Raw genomic sequence first — 19291 nt, 5'->3', positions numbered from 1 at the left:
AAGGAGTTCCATCTTATTTTGCCTGATACAATTTACACAGTTTTATTACAGAGTTTTAGGTGTCATTTGGTAGATTTGGAGCATTTTAAGTATTAAAATCATTGTAAAATTCTACTATCTTTCCTCAACCCTCTACTCCCTCGCCTCCACTCACTACTCTCTTCCCTCTGTCCCCATACTTTCTATTCTCCTGGAAAAAAGTGTGTTTAAGATGATACTTGGAATTAGTCTTCGCCAGAAGTTGATGTAGTACATTGAAATTTGTTATAACTTAAACCCTTTCAATTAGTTGTAAATGATAATTATTTCAGTCATTATTCATAGTTGATCAAATTTCTAAGAAATTGACTGTAGATAAAATTCCTTATTTAGAACAGGACCTCAGTAAAAATTATGTCTCCTGCATGAAACATTTTATGTAATTAAGTTTCTTCCCATATAGTGTGATGGTTACTTGGAATTAATTCTGAAATATATTTTATGAACATGCAAAAAGCTATGAACAGTTTCAGTTGGCTGCTGATGAAAATAATTTTGAATTGATTCTTACCGCCACCACAGTTATGGACCCAAAGGTCAGTTTGTTAAGTGAGGGTGGAGCTCAATATTCTTTTCTCATTGATTGTTTATCATTAGTTGCTAGCATTGTGGCATTAGGGGAGGGAACTAATGTAAGGGAGGACAGGAAATACATCTTACCAGCACCAATGCGTAATCCTCCCTTCAGGTATTGGATGTTTCATTAATCAGAGCTCTGCTGTATTTAAAGGGATACAATCAATTTAAAATGCGTTTGGGATTACCTATACTAATAGCAGAAGAGGCGTGCAGTTGAACCTTGCTTAGTGAGCATCTCACATAGCAAGTAATTTGCATAACAAGCAAAATTATTTTTCCCAAAAATAACTCGCTTAACAAGCGACTTTTCATATAGCGAGTGATGAGGAGAGGGGAATTCCCGCATTGATTGCTCACCTGCTGCTTCAGTTTTTGTTTAGAATTCATTCCAATAGTTTCGTTGTGTCACTTTTGTTCACATTTTTCCATATTGTGTTCTGACATTTAATTTGTGATTTTTTTTCTAAGTTTAATGATATATTGTGCATAGAATTAAAAGTCTATGAAGTAAAAGCCATGAGAGAATAAACATAACAGTAGAAAGGAAAAGTAAAATCATTAAAAAGTGAGAACAAGTTGTGTGTGTGTGTGTGGCTGATCTAACATGCACATACAATGTCTACATTAATGATTTGCATAATGTATTAGGGTTTTCAGAAAAATTGTTTCACTAAAAAAGTTTTTTTCTTCACAAGAAAGATCCCCAAATGAATTATGCTGGTTGAAAGAGGTTCCATTGTAATTTAAATATCTGTATAAAATCAGAAAAACTAGTATTATGTCTAACTTAGTTTTTGTCATGTATATTTCATAAACCACAATATTCATCACCACAATATTCCTTTGCAGCCTCTCATTCCTGTGCGGGAGATTACTTCAAGTGTGGGAATGGCTTGTGTGTGCCCAGACTTTGGAACTGTGATGGGGATAATGACTGTGGTGACAACACTGATGAGGTACGATGCCTACCGTCTTACTCTCTCTCTATTTAGCTGTCACCCTTGTGGTTGTTTGGATGTAGCTCCAGTGCTCCAGTTATGTGCTTGTAGGATGCCTGTCACCCATATCCTTCCATTATTTAGCCAATGTGCACTGCCATATTTGTGCGTGTTCCCTCATGCCGACCCCTCAGTTATTAAATAGAATGGTTTGAGGCATCACTTTGTGGATGCGATTCATATCGGAAAAGAAAATGCTTTGTTCCTCCACGTATATTTTACTATGCATGACCTAGATTTCGACTTACAAAGTCAACATCAGGCAAAGTACAGAGGACACACAGTTTTATATACTAGACTGAGAAGAGAAGGGGGGAGGTGCTGGTAAAGTAGGAGGAAGGGAAAGAGAAGGGAAGCCGGTGTGTGTGTAAGGGAGGGATAGGGAGAAGACAGTTGGGTATGGCATCAGGGGGAAAGAGGCTGTGGAACAGAGGGAGGTCCAGGAGGAGGGAGCGGAAGGAATACATCGTTAAGAATACAGAAGAAGGATACATCGAAAGAAAGTTATGTGTCCATTAATTTTTTAGACATTACTATCTCTAAAAATAATCGGCAACTGGACTTCTCCATTTTCAGGAAAGATATTTGCACAGATCACATCATTCGCTTCAGAGCAAGATATCATTTCCCCTAAAAATTAGCGGTGTTCAACTCAATGGTCCACCATAGGACTAGTATTCCCTTGTCTACACAAAATATGCAAAAAGAATTCCAAATAATAAAAATGATAGCTGAAAATAACGGTTTCTGCTCCCAATGTGGAATCATTTGAAGGTGTCTCGTTGCAAAAAAATAAAAGGGGCTTGGATCCAATGAGAATGGAATCTATCCAGCACTTCCCCCTCTCAACCGGCTCTTTGCTTATCACTAGCCCGTTTTAAAAGCAGGCACTCCATGAAGGTCTTCATTTCAATTTTCAGGAAAGATGTAGTGCCACTACTTGTCCAAGCAGCCAGTTTCAATGCATGGATGGCAAGTGCATACCACCATATTGGAAGTGTGATTTTGACAAGGACTGTACTGATGGGAGTGATGAGGCCAACTGCAGTAAGTTTTTCCTAATTATTCCACAAATGGCTTTATTTTCTGCTCTTCTGTTTATATTGCCCCAAAATATCCTTTGATGATTGCAACTTGTCATTTCTGTTAAGTTAGTTCTTATTATCTTAATCTAGGTAATGACAATTGTGATACCATTGAAAATGAAACCTATTTTTGACAAAAAATTTTATTTTTTGAATGCTCATTTTTTTAAATTATCATTCAACAATAAATGTCATTACTTATAAACAGAAGTGTGTGTAAACTGTGAGGTATGCGTGCATGCTTAGAGATAGGTCGATTGGTTTTTGGGAGCAGGAAGGTTGGGATCTCAATGCTCTCCTTTCCTTCACTTTCAAACTTGGACAGGAAGTTTGAGACTTCACAATGGAATTATGCATAGGAAATACTTTTTAAACATTAATCCATAAACGACTCATAAATCTGGTTGGAGGTGAAGTCTTTATTGGTGTGATCAATGCTTACATATTTAATTCATCAATCACTATCAATTATTGTTTTGGATAACTTGGATACTTATAAGTTGAATTATCTATGCAAGGATAGTGATGATCTCATCACGTTTTGCAATACATAATTGCTGCAATATAATTCAAATATTTAGACCAATGTATTCATTTTCAGACATCCATTTTACTATAAATGAAAAATAACATCAATGCCTTGTGAATCAATTGTCAAAATGCTTTTCTTTTGGCGAAGTCAACTGTCTCAGAAATTAATAAAATTGCAATAATTCTTAGTGCAAAATCTGCATATTTTAATTGATTGTGTCAGCAAATGGAAAAGGTATTTAATGCCAGATATTACACCAGTATAAGTGGATAAACAAAATTTTTGGATGGCACTAACTTGGATCATAAAAAACCATGGTTTGGTTCCCTAAGTCAATGACTATGGTTCAAAAAGGATATTAAAATGAACAATTTCAATATTTAATTAAAATGAAAGAGATAAAACAGGACTTTTCTTTCCTCACAGAACACTCTCTAGATAATTTGTCACTAAAATGTGGTGGGATCGTTGTGAAATCCATACAAAAAAAATTCTGTCAAACATTGCCAAATAAAAGAAATTGGCGGTTAGATAGTCATAACAATTTTATTTATTGTATTTGTACTAAGTGAAGTCAAAAAAGTTTTTTTATTAAGGCTGATGTACATAAGTAACTGTTTTCAAAATCAGAAAATTTTTTGATCCAGCACACACTGATTCAATTAGTGAGAGGACTGAAAATGAATTAGTGTACAGTCAGGGTTTCATATGCATTGAAAAAATAGGAACTTGTATGGGGCTTGATAAAAATGTAAAATGCAGGAAAACATAAATTCCAGTAATTCAAAGAAAAGGTTTGACTTTATTTATTGGTCTAGGTGTTAGGTATGTGTCTCACAGAGGAAAATATTTTCCTCAGAATATAAATCATAGCAAAAAATTTGTGCCTTCAGCCTTGCAAATAATCGCTAAGTGTGAAGATTGAAAAGTGGTGCTAGAAATTGGAGAAAAGTTGACATAGAGGGACTCATGGTGTAGATTATTCTCAATTATCCATTTTTTAATTTGCTTCTTTATTATCCAGTATGTATGTTTACATATGTGCCCACATTGAGTTCATATTAGTTATAGTTTCCTGAACAAGCTAGTTCACAGAAGGGCTAGCGTAAAGCTGAAGTAAGAACTGTAAGTAGACAAAAGAAAGGTATTGTCTGTGAAAGTATATATTATTTTCAAAGTTATTTGTTTAAATATGAATATTTCACATATTATGAGGCTTTGAACTCTTAGCTTTTTGTCAGAGTTTGTTTGTTCCTAACGATTCCACGTAGAGTTTTCAATGACCCTGGTTGACCTCAGTCTACATTACTTTAGGTAATTAAGACTTCTGTTACTCCTCTTTTTCTGCTAAGCAGCTTGTGCACCTATTTTATGATGTATAATTTGTTTTCCCATATTATCTGGATTATGTATTTCAAATGTGGTTGTTACAAGATGCTGCTATATTCATTTCTCTTCCAGCCCATGTTACATGCACAGATGAGCAGTTTGCATGCACCAATGGGAGGTGTATTTCCAAGAAGTGGCTCTGTGACATGGAAGATGATTGCCGCGATGGATCTGATGAAGCATCCTGCCCTTCACTCAGTCCTTCTACCTGCAAATGTAAGAATCTTGATGACAAAACCCAAATTTGAAAATCCCTTTGAGTCTGCTTGTCTGAATGTCTCCTTGTAAGTAAATCTCCCTGTGAATTTCTGTTCTTCGTAAAAATGCATTTGTCTTTAGCAATCTGCCATTGAGAAAGTTGTCATATTTACAAATCTAATGCCATTATTAATGGTAGTAATATAATGGAATGCGTGCTTCCTTTAGAATTTAAGAAAGTGTACTTAACCAATGTTACATTATTAATAATCACTAGAACTATTTTCATGTTATATCTTTCCTTTTTCAATACTTACGACTATATTGTGTACTTTTGCCGGTGACTGGTATTTTTCAATGATTTCAGGTTATTTTTTTATCATAAACCGGTCATTAGAAAGTACAAAAAATAGTTTTGCACATTTAAATTATGATTTTGAAATTTGAGGACATTGTTTTCCACAGTCACTCATTTATGCCACCGGCTTGTGTGGTTCCATATTCATGCCCTTCTTCATGATCTTGCTATGTACTTTTTCTATAATAAGTTGCTGTACCATATCTAAAGATATTATGTAAACTTCTATATTTTTATAGGGTTTTAGTTACACGAGTATTGTGGAATTGACAGTCATTAAGTTTTTAAGTATAAAATGTATTGAGGAAACTCGACAAAATAAATTTTCTCCAGTTATATTAATTACTCTGCACTTCATTTCATTCCATAGATCTGGTACTATATTAAATATCTGTATCTCTTTTAATTTTCTTGTATTGATTGAGATGATATCGAGTTCAAATTCTGAGAGGATGTTAGTGCTGGTGATATTTCTCCTCTTTATCTTTTGCCGCATTATGATGAATCAATGATCATATCAAATGATTTTTATTTTTAGCTGGAGAGTTCAGCTGTGGGAAACAAAATCACTGTATTCCTAATACATGGCACTGTGATGGAGAATCAGACTGTGCAGATGGATCCGATGAATCCAATTGCATGAACAACACCTGTGAATCCTGGCAGTTTACGGTAGTTATCAGTATTTTGTAACCTTTTCTCATTTATTTGAACCATTATGCAGCTATCCTTACAAAGTGGTCCTATCTATAAGTGCATAATGTAGAGTACAGTACCCTTTTTTAACACTTATGTATGTAATAAATGAAAAAAGCACATGTGTGGGAAAATGAAAATCAAGGGATAGATTTATTTGCTGGGGATAGAAACAAAATTCCCTGTGATTCCCAAAATTCAAAACTGTGATTCCCATATGAATATTTATGCATTAGTGATGTGCAATTGAAACTTATTCATTGTTGACCAAATTGATGGAATTATTCCAAATTTGAATCAGATTTTCTAAATTATTCGGGCTTCAAATTGAATTGACAAATTTTTCAAAATTCTTATCCAATTTGTAATTTTACACTTTTAATTCAAAAGCATTAGGAACTCAAAATACAGGTAGTTACTGTTAAATTCATTTCTTTAACATCATTTTTATTGAAACATTTCCTACTTAAAACCAATTTTTTAATGGATAAAAGATAATATTGGTATAATACATATTATTATATGTAAATGTAAAAAAGTATGGGCATTTAACTTTCTTCAAAATGTGTTGACAGATCCCCGATATATTTTAATCCTTCTATGAGTGTCCATTTTATGTGTTTTGTGTGTTTCAGTAATTCTGCCCTTATTTATCTTGTGTGCACACCTACATGTGTGTGTGTGTGTGTGCAAAGCACATACAGACATATCTATTGCATGTAGCTTTGCCTGTTTTTCAAGAAATTTCCAGATTGAGGCTCTCATTTTCTTCATCTACACCTCACATTTTCTCACAATGTTCATGCAAGTGTATTTAATTTTTATTACTGGATAATCTAGTAGTAGTGGCTTATTATGTGAGATAAAACTAAAAATACTTTCCATATCCTTTCATATTGAGAATCAATGAACAGATTGGAACATAACTGTAACTGTATAGTGCAACTCCTAGTCACTCAGTGCTTTTCTTTGTTCCATTCCATAATTTTTTTATGCCATGCTTAAAAATATTCTAACCATTACTTTTTCGTTCCAACTAGCAGTATAAGCCTGTGAGTCTGGAGAAAACTCATATTTACCTATTTTTGTGAAAAGTGAACTCATTTAATCCGCCAGCACTGTCATTTAAAAATTTTTTGAATGAGTTCACTGATGCCAGGCCTGAATTAATGTTGCTTTACTTGTGTAAAATTTGAATAAGTTGAACTTGGGAATCCTGAAATTACCGTCAGATATTTAAATCCGGCTAGCAAATGTTCTGTTTAGATTATGTCAAGCAAATGAAATGGAGCAAAAAACTTAATTTAATTTGTTGAAGAATGTTACGTACTATATTGAACTTAAATATCTGTATTATGTATCAACTATGCACAATATATTATCACTTTTTGAGATAAAAATTTAATTATTTAGTTACATTTTTCTTAAATAAATGTGTGGTATTTTGTGCCCTCGAATACAAGTTGACCCCTGTCATTGCATATTCAGTTCATTCAAAATGATAGAGGGACTTCCTGTGCAGTTTTTACAATGAGATATAAAACTGGAGACCTACTGCCTTTTAGTGTGGAACCACTCTCCATTGTCACCTGATTTTGTTGCTGTTTCCTCCGTACCCATGCACTTGAACAATCCGTATTTCCCACTCCCTTAACCTTATATCTCAGGGTTAAATCAGTCTAAAAAGATTTGAAATGGTTGTTTTTAAACGAAGCTTAATCTTAAATTTTATTATGGCTACTAAAACAATTATTGTTGGAACATCGTTGTGTAAAATTTTAACATATTTAAAATTTAAAGGTGCTTTACCTTCAATTTTGTTCATTTTTTAAATATTATGCCTTATGATCTGTTGTGCTGTAAATGTAAATTTTGGAGTAATGTTTTCCATTTAAAAAAAGAAAAAAATTAATTTTTTGCAGCATGTTTTTACATGCATACATACTGCCATATATCTGTGGATAAAAGCTACATTACATAAATGGGTGATGCTCATTTTTAATATGATTGTAGCATCAAATTTATTATTGGTTCCCAAGAGTTTTTGAAACTATTAAATTTGTACAATTTCATGGTGTTTTCCTGTTCCAAATGCTGCAGCAAACTCCTTTTTCTACAGGAAACTGAATTTCAAAGAAAAGCAATGGAAACAAGAGAAATCAGGAATTTATTCCTAAAATGGTAGCAATGAATTCCCCTGGAAAAAATTTAAAAATATTATTTTCTGTAAGTGAGAAACACACAAATGTTACACATTGCTCTAACATTATATGGTATAATATCTGAAAAAATGGGCAAAATAAAAGGTGATATACCCTCAAAGATGAAACCTTTAAAACATTTGCATAAACATTTTTCAAGATTAATTAGTTTTTTTAAATACAAGTGGTCCTTTTTGAATTTTGCATTAATTTTAGATGGATAAAGGTCATTAAATATATTTTTAATCTGATTGTACCCTCAGATAAAAGTTCATTAAATTCTGTTTTTGAAAACAGTTTTTTGAACAATGGCTGTTATTTGCCTTTGTTTTATTGTGTAAAATACTCTTAAAATATTTTTCTTCTAAAAGACCATCTTGCCCTGTGATTTCCACCCAAATTCAAGAAGTCAAGGGTAGATTCCTGTCTGAAGAGACATGGAATGACCCAACTATAACATTAAAAATGAACTTTCAAGGTTTTCCTTTTGGCGGGTTATCATTTAGATCTTTCATCATTTGACTTTTAACGTAAAATTGTAGTGAAATTTAGGTGCACCAGTTTTCTGGAATCTGGTAGAGAAAATATTGTGACATCTTATGTTTTATGGTTTTCGAATACTTGTTTTTTCAGTGTGAAAATAAGCGATGCATTTTCAAATCATGGCAGTGTGATGGTCAAGATGATTGCCAGGACAATTCTGATGAGGTCAATTGCACAGCTGTGAACATCACCATTCCAACCACAACTCCTATAACTTTTCTTCCCACGGTAAGTAGGTACAACTTTTCATGCGAAAGATTGGTACAATTAATTTTATGTTTTTTTATAATTATTTACTTATGTGTTTATATACTACCTCGATCAAAAAGTTCCCGGAATTTATTCAGAAAATTAAAAATACAAGTTTATTCATCTAAATCTATATTGTCCCCTTCAAAGTAATCCCCATCGACTGCAACACACTTATGCCAGCGCTTGATCCAATCCTCGAGACATTTTTTATATTCGGTTTTCGGTATGTCCATCAGTGCTTCCTGCGATTTTTCCATTACTTCCTCTCGGCTGCTAAAACGCGTTCCCCGTAATGGTTTTTTAACTCGATTGAACAGAAAGAAGTCACAGGGAGCCAAATCAGGTGAATTCGGTGGCTGTTGGATGGTATTTGTTGCATTTTTCGTCAAAAAATTACGAATAATGATAGCACTGTGCGACGGTGCGTTATCATGGTGCAAAATCCACGAGTTTTCTGCCCACATTTCTGGTCTCTTTCGGCGAATTGCTTCACGCAAACGTCTCATAACGCCCAAATAATACTCTTTGTTTACTGTCTGGCCTTCTGGCAAAAATTCATGATGCACTACACCGTTGTAATCCATGAAAACCGTCAGCATTGCCTTCTTTTTTGACTGAAAACGACGTGGTTTTTTTGGTCTCGGCTCATTTGGTGAACGCCATTCACTTGCCTGATGTCTGGATTGCGTGTCGTACTCATAAACCCACGTCTCGTCTCCAGTAATGATCCTTTTGATGAATGTGGGATCGGATTCAGCCTCGCAAATCATGTCTTTTGCGACGTCAACACGGTCTCTTTTTTGCATGAAATTGAGGTCTTTTGGCACCAACTTTGCTGCTACACGACGGAAACCCAAATCATTAACCACAATGTCTTGGGCGGATCCATAGGCAATGTTCAAGTCCTCCGCTATTTCTCTGATGGTTAATTTGCGGTTATTGACCAACATTTCTTTTACTTTATCAATTTTTTCACCGACTTTCGATGTCGATGGTCTGCCACTGCGTTCATCATCTTCGATTGACTCACGACCACTTCTGAACCGCTCGTGCCACTGGTAAACGACCGTTTTTTTTAGAGAATCGTTGCCGAAACACTTTTCCAACATTTCCAACGTCCGTGCGCCACTAAATCCGTTTTTTACGCAAAATTTAATACAAGTTCGTTGTTGCAAATTTAAATCCATTTCTGCAATTGTAAAAAATCGCCAACACACACAGAGATAGATGTACTCTTGGCTACGTAACTTTTGCAAATGTCAAGTTATGACACTAAGATTTAAAGGGAATATCAACAACAGATGTACCAATTTAACAAAAAAAACAGAACTCAAATCGGAACGATGGGAGTGCCACACGGTGGTTATTCCGGGAACTTTTTGATCAAGGTAGTATATGAAACATTCTGTACAATTAATTTTATCCTTTTCCAAAATTTTTTACTTATATATCATTATGAAACATTTTGTTTTGAAATAGACAAATTGTGACAAGTATATGAATAGGGCAGGTTTGATTTGAAAAATTTTAACTTGATAGTGAAATATATTTAGTGGGTTTTGGATGGAGAATGTTAGTTTTCCCTCTATTACTAACAATAGGAAAAATTTTCATGAACAAACATGCTAGATTAAATACAAGATGTAATAAATGGTACCAGGCATTTCTTTATGGAATTGTATCTTTTCATGTCCATTACAATAAATTCAATTCTCTTTCTAAATTTCATTCATTTAACTGAAGTCAGTTATAGTTTTTGTGTGTCATTATTGAAGGAAATATTGTTTGTTTGCCTAAAAGACTTTTGACCAGTTTCAGTCATTTTAATTGTGCAAGTCCATTGCTATAAAATAAACTATTGATATAAATTTTTAGAAAGTGTAAATAATTTCACCCTTATATTTTGATTTTATATTCAGTTAGCTTAGTTTCAAAAGTCAAATATTAAGTTCCTTTTTTTGAGCATCATGATTATACAATCTTATTCATTAAATAAACAATCAATTTTTATGATCCCAATGGATTTGTTATGTCGTAAATACTCTATTTGCAGCTGAGGAATAGCATGATGGTACTGTATTGAAAATGAAATAAAGGATTGGTTGTGTAACAGAACTTAAACATGTAGGAAAAGATAACATGTGTAGAATGAAACTTTTTATTGACACACTTAGGTTTTTGAAGATCAGTAAGTGAGCAAAATGAAAATTCACAAATGAACTGCTTAGAAGGAGTAATTGGTTGGTTCTAATGTTTCTTTCCGTTGCTGGTTCATTCCTTTCCTCCTTGCTCTCATGTAATGCATTCAGTGCCAGCAATGCGGAAGTAAGACTGCAATGTCCAAGGATAATTAGAGTCAGGTCTCTATCATAAACCCTACTTAAACCTCCACACCCAGGGTTGTGGCCAACAAGCATGAAAATTCTACATCCCTTGGTCCCACTCAATAGGGGAAATCCCCTAAACTACAGTTAATGGATTAGAATAGTAGTCTTTCTGATACTGAAGTCCTCTCAGCTAGGAAAATTGAAAAAGCCTCCCACCAAAACAATTCTGGCCGCTTAGAAGGTTGCTGAATAATAAATTAAACTAAGTATCATGGACGGAATATGGGAACAACAACTCCAGTGCCCAAGGTCTGGGAGAAAACAAAATAAATATCGGGTTCTTGTGCATAGGCTATTGGCCCTAAAAATAGGCTCTTATCCAGTCACATTTCCATGTGACATATCTCAGATATTTGGTGAACCAATTACCCAAATGTGTAGCACAGCAAATTACGACCCAAGCTTCATAGCCGGGAAACATCCCACTAATAGCATTCACATCGATTTCACTGAACATGCCATCACAGCTTCCTAAAGTGAAAATTTCTCTTTGTGAGAGTTACAAGCATCCATCGGTGATGACCAGGGCACCAGTCCAGGAGCAAACTTGGCCCATAGTGCTTCCCCTAAGAGTCTCCCTCAATCCTACTTGGTGAGTGTATTAAAACGATCAACGAAATACGATCGATTACCAGAAGATAGTTTACGTGGTGATTAGCGGGAGTGAGGGGTCATTCTCTCCTGAAGCCAGTAAATGGTAGAGCTGATCTATTAAAGCTATCATCCGATCTCCCAGACTAGGACGCTATGCAAGGTGGATGGAGAGGACAGTGAACCACGTACTTGTTTGTTTTCTAGCCCAGCGGAACCTTTTCCCTGACGTTCAGCATGGGTTTCCGCTCAGTAGGTCATTTAAATTGGGTGGGCAATTTAAATAGTGTTGACTATCAATTCAACTGAGGGCCACATGTAACTGCTTCGAGAGATAAATATCGCAAAACTATATTTATTACACTATCTCAGCCACATCACATAGGCGCCAACTGTACCATGATGTATACCATTGCATGGTAATATGGGAACGTTTTAATGTTTTAAGGTTTAAACTTGTTAATGACACTTTTCTTTACTCATTTGAGAGAGACATTTGAGGCCACTGACCTTTTACAATATTGCTCCACCTATTGAATTTTTTAAAGAGTTGTTGAATGACTCGCGTATTTATAACAATTTGTTCTGTAAAAATCCTGCTGATTTGCAAAAAATCTGCCTTTAATCATAATTATGAAATCTCTGTTTGATATCCCTATTCCTATCTTGTAAGATACTCACCTGACTTACTTAGTGATGATTGTGTCATCTGAAAGGTATAGGAATTGGCTATTAAGTGTTTATAAAATGGCTATCAGTAATAATAGGAACAGTATCTAGCTAGTAATTATTTTGGAATTGTGGACCCTCTACAGGTCAGAACTCCACCGAGTACATTCCTGGATGAAAACCCAAACCATTAGATATTTTTAAAATACAAATACAGATTTAAATTGATTATTCAAATGGCTGTCTTTGCCTCTACACATTTGAATGTTTTCTCCCAATCCAATGTCTTCTGAATATTCATTTGCATCTTTTGCTTGGTGGTCTGCAGAACACATGCTCCGAGTGGATGTTCATGTGTAGCAGCAAGAAGTGCATCCCATATTGGTGGAAGTGTGACATGGTGAATGACTGTGGGGACAGTAGCGATGAGATAGGGTGTGGCATTGAGAGGAATATAACAACCACAACCACTGCAGCAACACCCCAGAAGGTGTGCAGGAAAGATCAGTTCCGCTGTTTTTCAGGTGAGCTTCTAAGACAGCTCTAGAGACATCCGAATTTTTATCATCTTTATTTAGCACTTTTTAGGAAAGCAAGGTCTTCTATCTGAAATATGAAGTGCACCATATGATGATTGTCATATCTGGTGAATATATAAGAAGTACATATTTTCATATTCTTTTATTTAGTCAAATTAATATACCTATTTTCAAATTGTCAAAATTACTTTCTGTTTGTCTGTTATAAAAAGTGTATTCTGGGGGTGGCCATTGGCAAATCCACAACCAAATTTCATACTGGCAAGCCAACATATCTGACTTGTTGTGATAGATAAATCGTAAACAAGGAATGGAAATACCATTTAATTAAAGTATTGTTTAGTTTAAAAATACTTGCTATATTTTTGCAGTTTCTGTATTGGATCCCTTGGTTAAATCTATTATATTATGTAGCAATTACTTCATAAAATGTAATTGAAGCTAGTATATGATAGACCAGAAATTATTATGATCAAGTAATTTCTGTTGGCCGTATTTATTTTTGGGCTCAGTTTCAGTACATATCATCTTTACTTTTTCCATTTGTATCATCAAAATTTTATAATTAGTTTTTTGTATACCTTAGGACTTAATGGCCACTCAAGCAATCCTTTCTTTTATTGTGTGAAATGTTGTTGAAATTATATTTTGATTAAATTTAAGCTCATACATTTCCCTTCAAGTAATCCATTATTTGTTTATTTCTTTGAAGTAATGAAAGGAATCCCATGACAAGTACCACTTTTATAAAATTCAATTGTTTTCAAATGTAATCCAAGTTTGCATAAAGAAAGTGGCTCTTGGGATATAATTTCATGAAATAAATATCAATTAGCTGCATTGTATCCTAAAGAACTGTGAAAATGCTTGAAGAAGCTGTCTATATATATTGTCAAAATGCAGATTAGTCACACTTCCCATTGATGGTTCTTAAAAAAAAGGGGCCACATTGTATTCTATCTGAGACTATTAGTATCCCGCAGAAAAATTATCATCACAAGTTGTAAAAGCTTAAGAATTGGTTAGCAGCAGCTTTTCGAATAATTAGGGTAATTGTCAAACTCTTTATTCTGTCATAGTTTCTTTTGTTGACGTCCTCCATAATTCCCTTGATCTTCATGTAACTGTCATGCCTCAAGAATGTGTCAAGTTAGTTTTTCTCTTCTTATTATCCTCTCTATTTCTATTTGATTTAACTATCTTGCCAGAGTACTCACACGCATTACTTCCTTTTGCTGGTTATTTTGCAGACTAAATGGCAAAATACCTCCACTTGCTCCAGCATTACTTTTCCTAGTTTTACTTGGAGATTTTCTTCCCTACTTAGACTGCAGACCATTACTTTAGTTTTATTCTTGGTTTATTGGGATTATACTTTTTCATCCACTTCACCTTACGGGATAGTAATCATAACCTTGTCATTTAGTCTTTTTTATGGGCAAATACAGTTATGTTACCCACAAATCGTGGTATGCTATCATTCCTTTATGTATTAGTGAACTGCATGTATACCTTCCTCGATCTCATCGTTTGGCCTGGTAAAAATAGTTTCATTAAAAATGCTTTTTGCAAAACCCTTTTCAGCACAATTTTATTTCTCTCTTTAGTTCTATCTATGTGCATTTTATAATATTAGAAACTTTCATTAAGTGATGTCCATGTGAATGAACAACCATGTCCACAGTGTGCAAGTGTATGTGATGTGATCAAAAACTCCTGAATATGAAAGATTCTCTTGAATGGGGAGGAAGGGGGGAGAGAGGTGATATCTGATCAGTCAATTCCTGTGTATTTCATGTATGGAGAGCATAGCTTTATAAATCTCAGCATAAATACCAGTCTGTAATGTACTGATAGCTTCGCAACTCTCAGCCAATTTTGGGAACTATGGGAAAAATATGTATTTAAGTTTTTTCTTACAATAATATTAAAATGCATTTAGATAAAATCTTTTTATTTTAAAAATAAGAGTGGAATAGATTGTGGATAGATATATGGTGAACTCTCAATTATCCATCTTGTGAATTATCCGTATTACTCTCTCGTCCTAGCGCCTCTAAATTTTAATAGAATTACAATTGTAAAGATAAATAAATACTTAGAAATTTCGATGTCATTTATAAAAAAAAGTAAAAGTTGTCAATACCAGGGCTGTATTAAAAATTTTTATTTTTCCCAAGTAGAAAGTTGTCAGTACTATATTTAATGACTTCATTAAATCATTTTAGCTATATATATTTTCTCATTATTGTTTCCATTGCATTTTTTATTCATTAGAATTCCATATTCTCCTCTAGGATGAGCAAATTCATAGTTATTTTATGCAACAAATAAATATTAACTGTCTACTCTGCATTATTTTAACCAGTATCATGATGAATTTGAATCCATATAAGCAATCCTTTTTTTTTAGAAAAAATTCACTCTTCGTTAGTTGTTTGGTTTTTCCTGGCCAAGTAATTGGTTTAGCCTTCCGAGGAAAATATAATCTGCTATTCATTCAATTAGATAGTTCTGTGCTCCTGTAAATCTATAATTCTACCCTCATAAAAATGGGGAAAGTGTACTTTCCATTGCTAAAACAATTTGATTAATCTCACAGAATTTCTGTCTATATCATGCCATATTTTTGGCATATTTAGATTTTCCATGTTTTTTAATTATCCATGCTTCATCATGCATTCATTAGCACACAGATAATGTCAATAGTCTGCTGTAATAAACTTCTCAAATCGATAAATGATAAAGCAAGGTCTGTCCCATAATATTTATTAAGCATATTCCTTGGAAATTTGATATATTCATATTTAATCCATCATTCTAGGTGACTGCATTGAAAGCTCCTGGGTGTGCGACAATTACAAAGATTGTGACCATGGTGAAGATGAAGAAAATTGCAAAGATGCTCTGAGCTGCAAAACTGGTCAGTTCACTTGTCGATCGGACAGGTCATGTGTCCCTGTCTCACAAGTCTGTGATGGAGTCGTTCAATGTCCTGATTCTTCAGATGAATCGGGCTGTGAAGAGAGAGGCAGAGCAAGTGAGTTCTTATTCTTAAAAATGTCTTGAATGTTGATAAATGTGCACCTTTTGTGATCTAATATTTTTGAATCATTTTAAATGTTTATTTTCCCTGAAAGTTCACGAAATGGACATTTACTGTTTAAATGTTGTCAATTTCTTTATTTTTTCTTTTATTTTCGAAGTGAATATCTAAAAATCAGTATTTAAACCAAGTGCAGTAAAAATTATCCTTTTATGTCAATTGACTTCAGAAAACAAAGCAAAATGTTTTATGCAGTCCAGATTGACATGCTGGAAGGTAAATTCACCAAGGACTATTAAAAATAGGATAAAATATGCCTTAGTAACCAAATAATTAGTTTAAAATATTTTTCATTTCAAATTCATGGCATTTCAGTAATAAAAGATATGATTGGAATTACCCATAACATCCAGAAGCCTCTACGTATTAGGAGAACACCCTCTTCTTTATTGTACATTCTTTCCTTCCTCTGCCCTACGGACCTAAAGTTCTCCATTTATCATGGTTTTGACTTCTCTCTACCATTTAATATTTTCTCCTCTCACTTTTCCTCCCTTTTTCAGATTTCCTCTTGCAACTGTCTCTATTTACCCATCATAATTAAAACTTTGATAATCTGTTTGCAAAAGAAACACTTGGTTTTTCCACATAAAATGGGAAAAGGGGAAAAACCAAGTGTTTCTTTTGCAATATGTATAGTTTCCACAAAGTGACGCCTGAAGTTATCTCCTTTGATAATCTGTATCTCTATCGAGCCTACTTTAAGTTTGTTTATGCAATATTTTGTAAGCAAGGAATACTTCTTGATCCATTGGTTGAAATAAGAAAGTTGTATTTGGATGCAAAGCAATGCACTTAATCATATCACCCCCAATGCAATAAGTCACCATTGTGAAGATGGGATGGGGCATCGTTGAAAATCAAAAGTGCTTTGACTTCATCATTTGATACAGAAAAAGTGATTATATCTATTTATAATAGCATGACCATGAAAGAGTAATAATTAAAGTAACTCTGGATATTCAGTGATAATGCTGCAAATAATGTCAAAATAATAGATGAAGAGATTAAGCGACTCACAAATAATTACCTATCAAATCATATACAGGAACACAATGTTTCACTAATTCTTCATTACTTAAAAGTAGTTGGTTACATTACACAGTCATAAGTATGCCCTTTCATGGATTTATTCTAAATATGAATGTTTTGTTTCATGCTTAAGTTCTCCTATTTTACTCAAATGACGAATGCTAATGGAAGTGTAGTATTTGCAATATAAAATGAAAGAGCTCAATGTTGACATTTTTAAAATATATGCTGCATATACATATATATTGCTACACAAAATTAATAATTACATTGCATTGATAAAATAGAGAAGTTCAGAATAGTTCTTAAAAGATACTTTTTTGAAGAACCAATATTGCTAATTTCGATTCACCTGTTTTTTCTCAGCCATTCTGGTTATTTTTAATGCAAAATAATAGTGTTTAATGCACTCCTATGCTCAGGGTTTCAAAGGCAGGGTTCCTGGTCAGGCTAGAACTCCATCCCATTAGCGTGATATCACACCACCCAAAACTCGTTCATAATTGCTTAGGATGGTGAGACTCGTTTCTGGCAGAGTAATGCTGACTGGCAGAGTCATTTGGCCTTTTGTAATCACTCTGGGTAGCGAGACTCATTTCAAACAGTTTCATACCACAGACAGGTGAACTGTGCTGGGGGTAGGCAGTTCATAATAGCCCCCTTTGAAATTAATCAAATATTTATCTAATAAGCTAGACAACTACTTGAGGTATCAGGTCTTATGAGATCTACCTTTTTCATGAGTTTTTCTTCCTCATCAACTTCTACGAAGTCATACTTTTGTATTTTTGGGAATGATATACAGTAGAACCTTGTATCACGAGCTTACTTTGTTCCAGAATCTAACCCCTAATGCAAAACTCTCACTAAGCAAAATTTTACCAGATTATGGTGTAATTTCTCATATTATTGCCCAAGAAAGAGGAAAAAAAGAAACATTTGGAGTATTAGAAATAATTCATGCTATAATTGCAATTGTTTAAGCTTACTTTTCTCCAAAATCTTACTCTCAATGTGAAACACTCCTTTAGCAAAAAAGTTTACCCATATAAATTAATGTAAAATTCAATATTGCATTCCATGCTGAAAACATAAATTATGTAATTAGGTTTATTCAGAGGAAATTTTACATGCATTGTTTATATCGTGATTCATCTTGATATTTTCTTCTATCATGAAATGAACCAATCTGGATTGTGAATTTGATTTGTACTAAACTAAAAAGAAGTGTGGCAGGTAACCCTCAGAATCTATGAGCTCCTTGAAGTCACTGATGAAGTTCTCTGTTGCCTTGAGTCAAGCCTTGCTGCTTCACCATGCCTCACAATGCTGTGGATGGCACTTATTCTCTTAAACCTCTTGAACCATGCAAGACTTCCCTCAAATACTTCTGTGACCTTAGGTTATGCTGAAATCTTCTTAACAAGGTTGGCAAAAATTACTTTCGCCTTCTCAGAATTGATATTGGTGTTAATAGTGTCACTTCGAAATTGCTTTTCGTTTATCCTTATTAGAAGAAATCTTTTAACATTGTTGAAAATATGTAACTGTTTATTAGGTATTCTTTGATGCATCTCCTTAAATTTGTTCATGTACTTGAGGATAGTGCAAATCTCTGAAATATACTGATTGTATGTGCATGCTAGGTCAGCCACGCTCACACCTTGTTCTCACTTTTTAATTATTTTACTTTTCCGTTCTACTGTTGTTTATTTTCTTATAGCTGTCTACTTGTGGCTTTTTCTTCACAGATTTATAAAACTATTCTCAAAATATTATTAAATTGTACAAAAAAATCACAAATAATATCTGAACACAAGTTTGGAAAAATGTGGTCACTAGCAACACTACAATGCTAGCAGAATGAGTGCTAAGCACGATCTGAAGAAGCAGGCTCACTATCATTCTGGAATTACCTTCTCCTTGTCACTCATTATGCAAAGTTGAGGTCATGATGCTAAGTTGAGAGCCTTCTCAACTGCGAATTGCAAAGCAGGATATTTTGCCTAAGTGCAAATGTGCCTTCACTTTGCTCCAAAAGCATGGGAAAAAATTTTTTTTAATTCGAAATATGCTTGAATCCTTCAAGGTCCACAT

The 19291-nt window shown here is 34.0% G+C and overlaps 1 protein-coding gene across 2 annotated transcripts in view; it reads left to right on the top strand.

Moving 5' to 3' along the window:
* LOC139687862 (sortilin-related receptor-like) overlaps positions 1 to 19291 on the top strand; it is a 56019-nt gene that overhangs the window by 17436 nt on the left and 19292 nt on the right. For both annotated transcript variants that reach the window (XM_071585196.1, XM_071585195.1), the window contains exons 16-22: positions 1468 to 1574; positions 2537 to 2663; positions 4695 to 4838; positions 5717 to 5850; positions 8709 to 8846; positions 12846 to 13041; positions 15881 to 16096. In XM_071585196.1, coding sequence (XP_071441297.1) covers positions 1468 to 1574; positions 2537 to 2663; positions 4695 to 4838; positions 5717 to 5850; positions 8709 to 8846; positions 12846 to 13041; positions 15881 to 16096 — 1062 coding nt within the window. The remainder of the gene's footprint in view (positions 1 to 1467; positions 1575 to 2536; positions 2664 to 4694; positions 4839 to 5716; positions 5851 to 8708; positions 8847 to 12845; positions 13042 to 15880; positions 16097 to 19291) is intronic.

The sequence above is a fragment of the Hetaerina americana genome, unplaced genomic scaffold (assembly GCF_022747635.1).
Source record: "Hetaerina americana unplaced genomic scaffold, ioHetAmer1.1.p SCAF_2, whole genome shotgun sequence".
Classification (NCBI taxonomy): domain Eukaryota; kingdom Metazoa; phylum Arthropoda; class Insecta; order Odonata; family Calopterygidae; genus Hetaerina; species Hetaerina americana.
The sequence above is the reverse complement of the archived record's forward strand: the minus strand, read 5'-3'. Positions and strand labels throughout refer to the sequence as shown.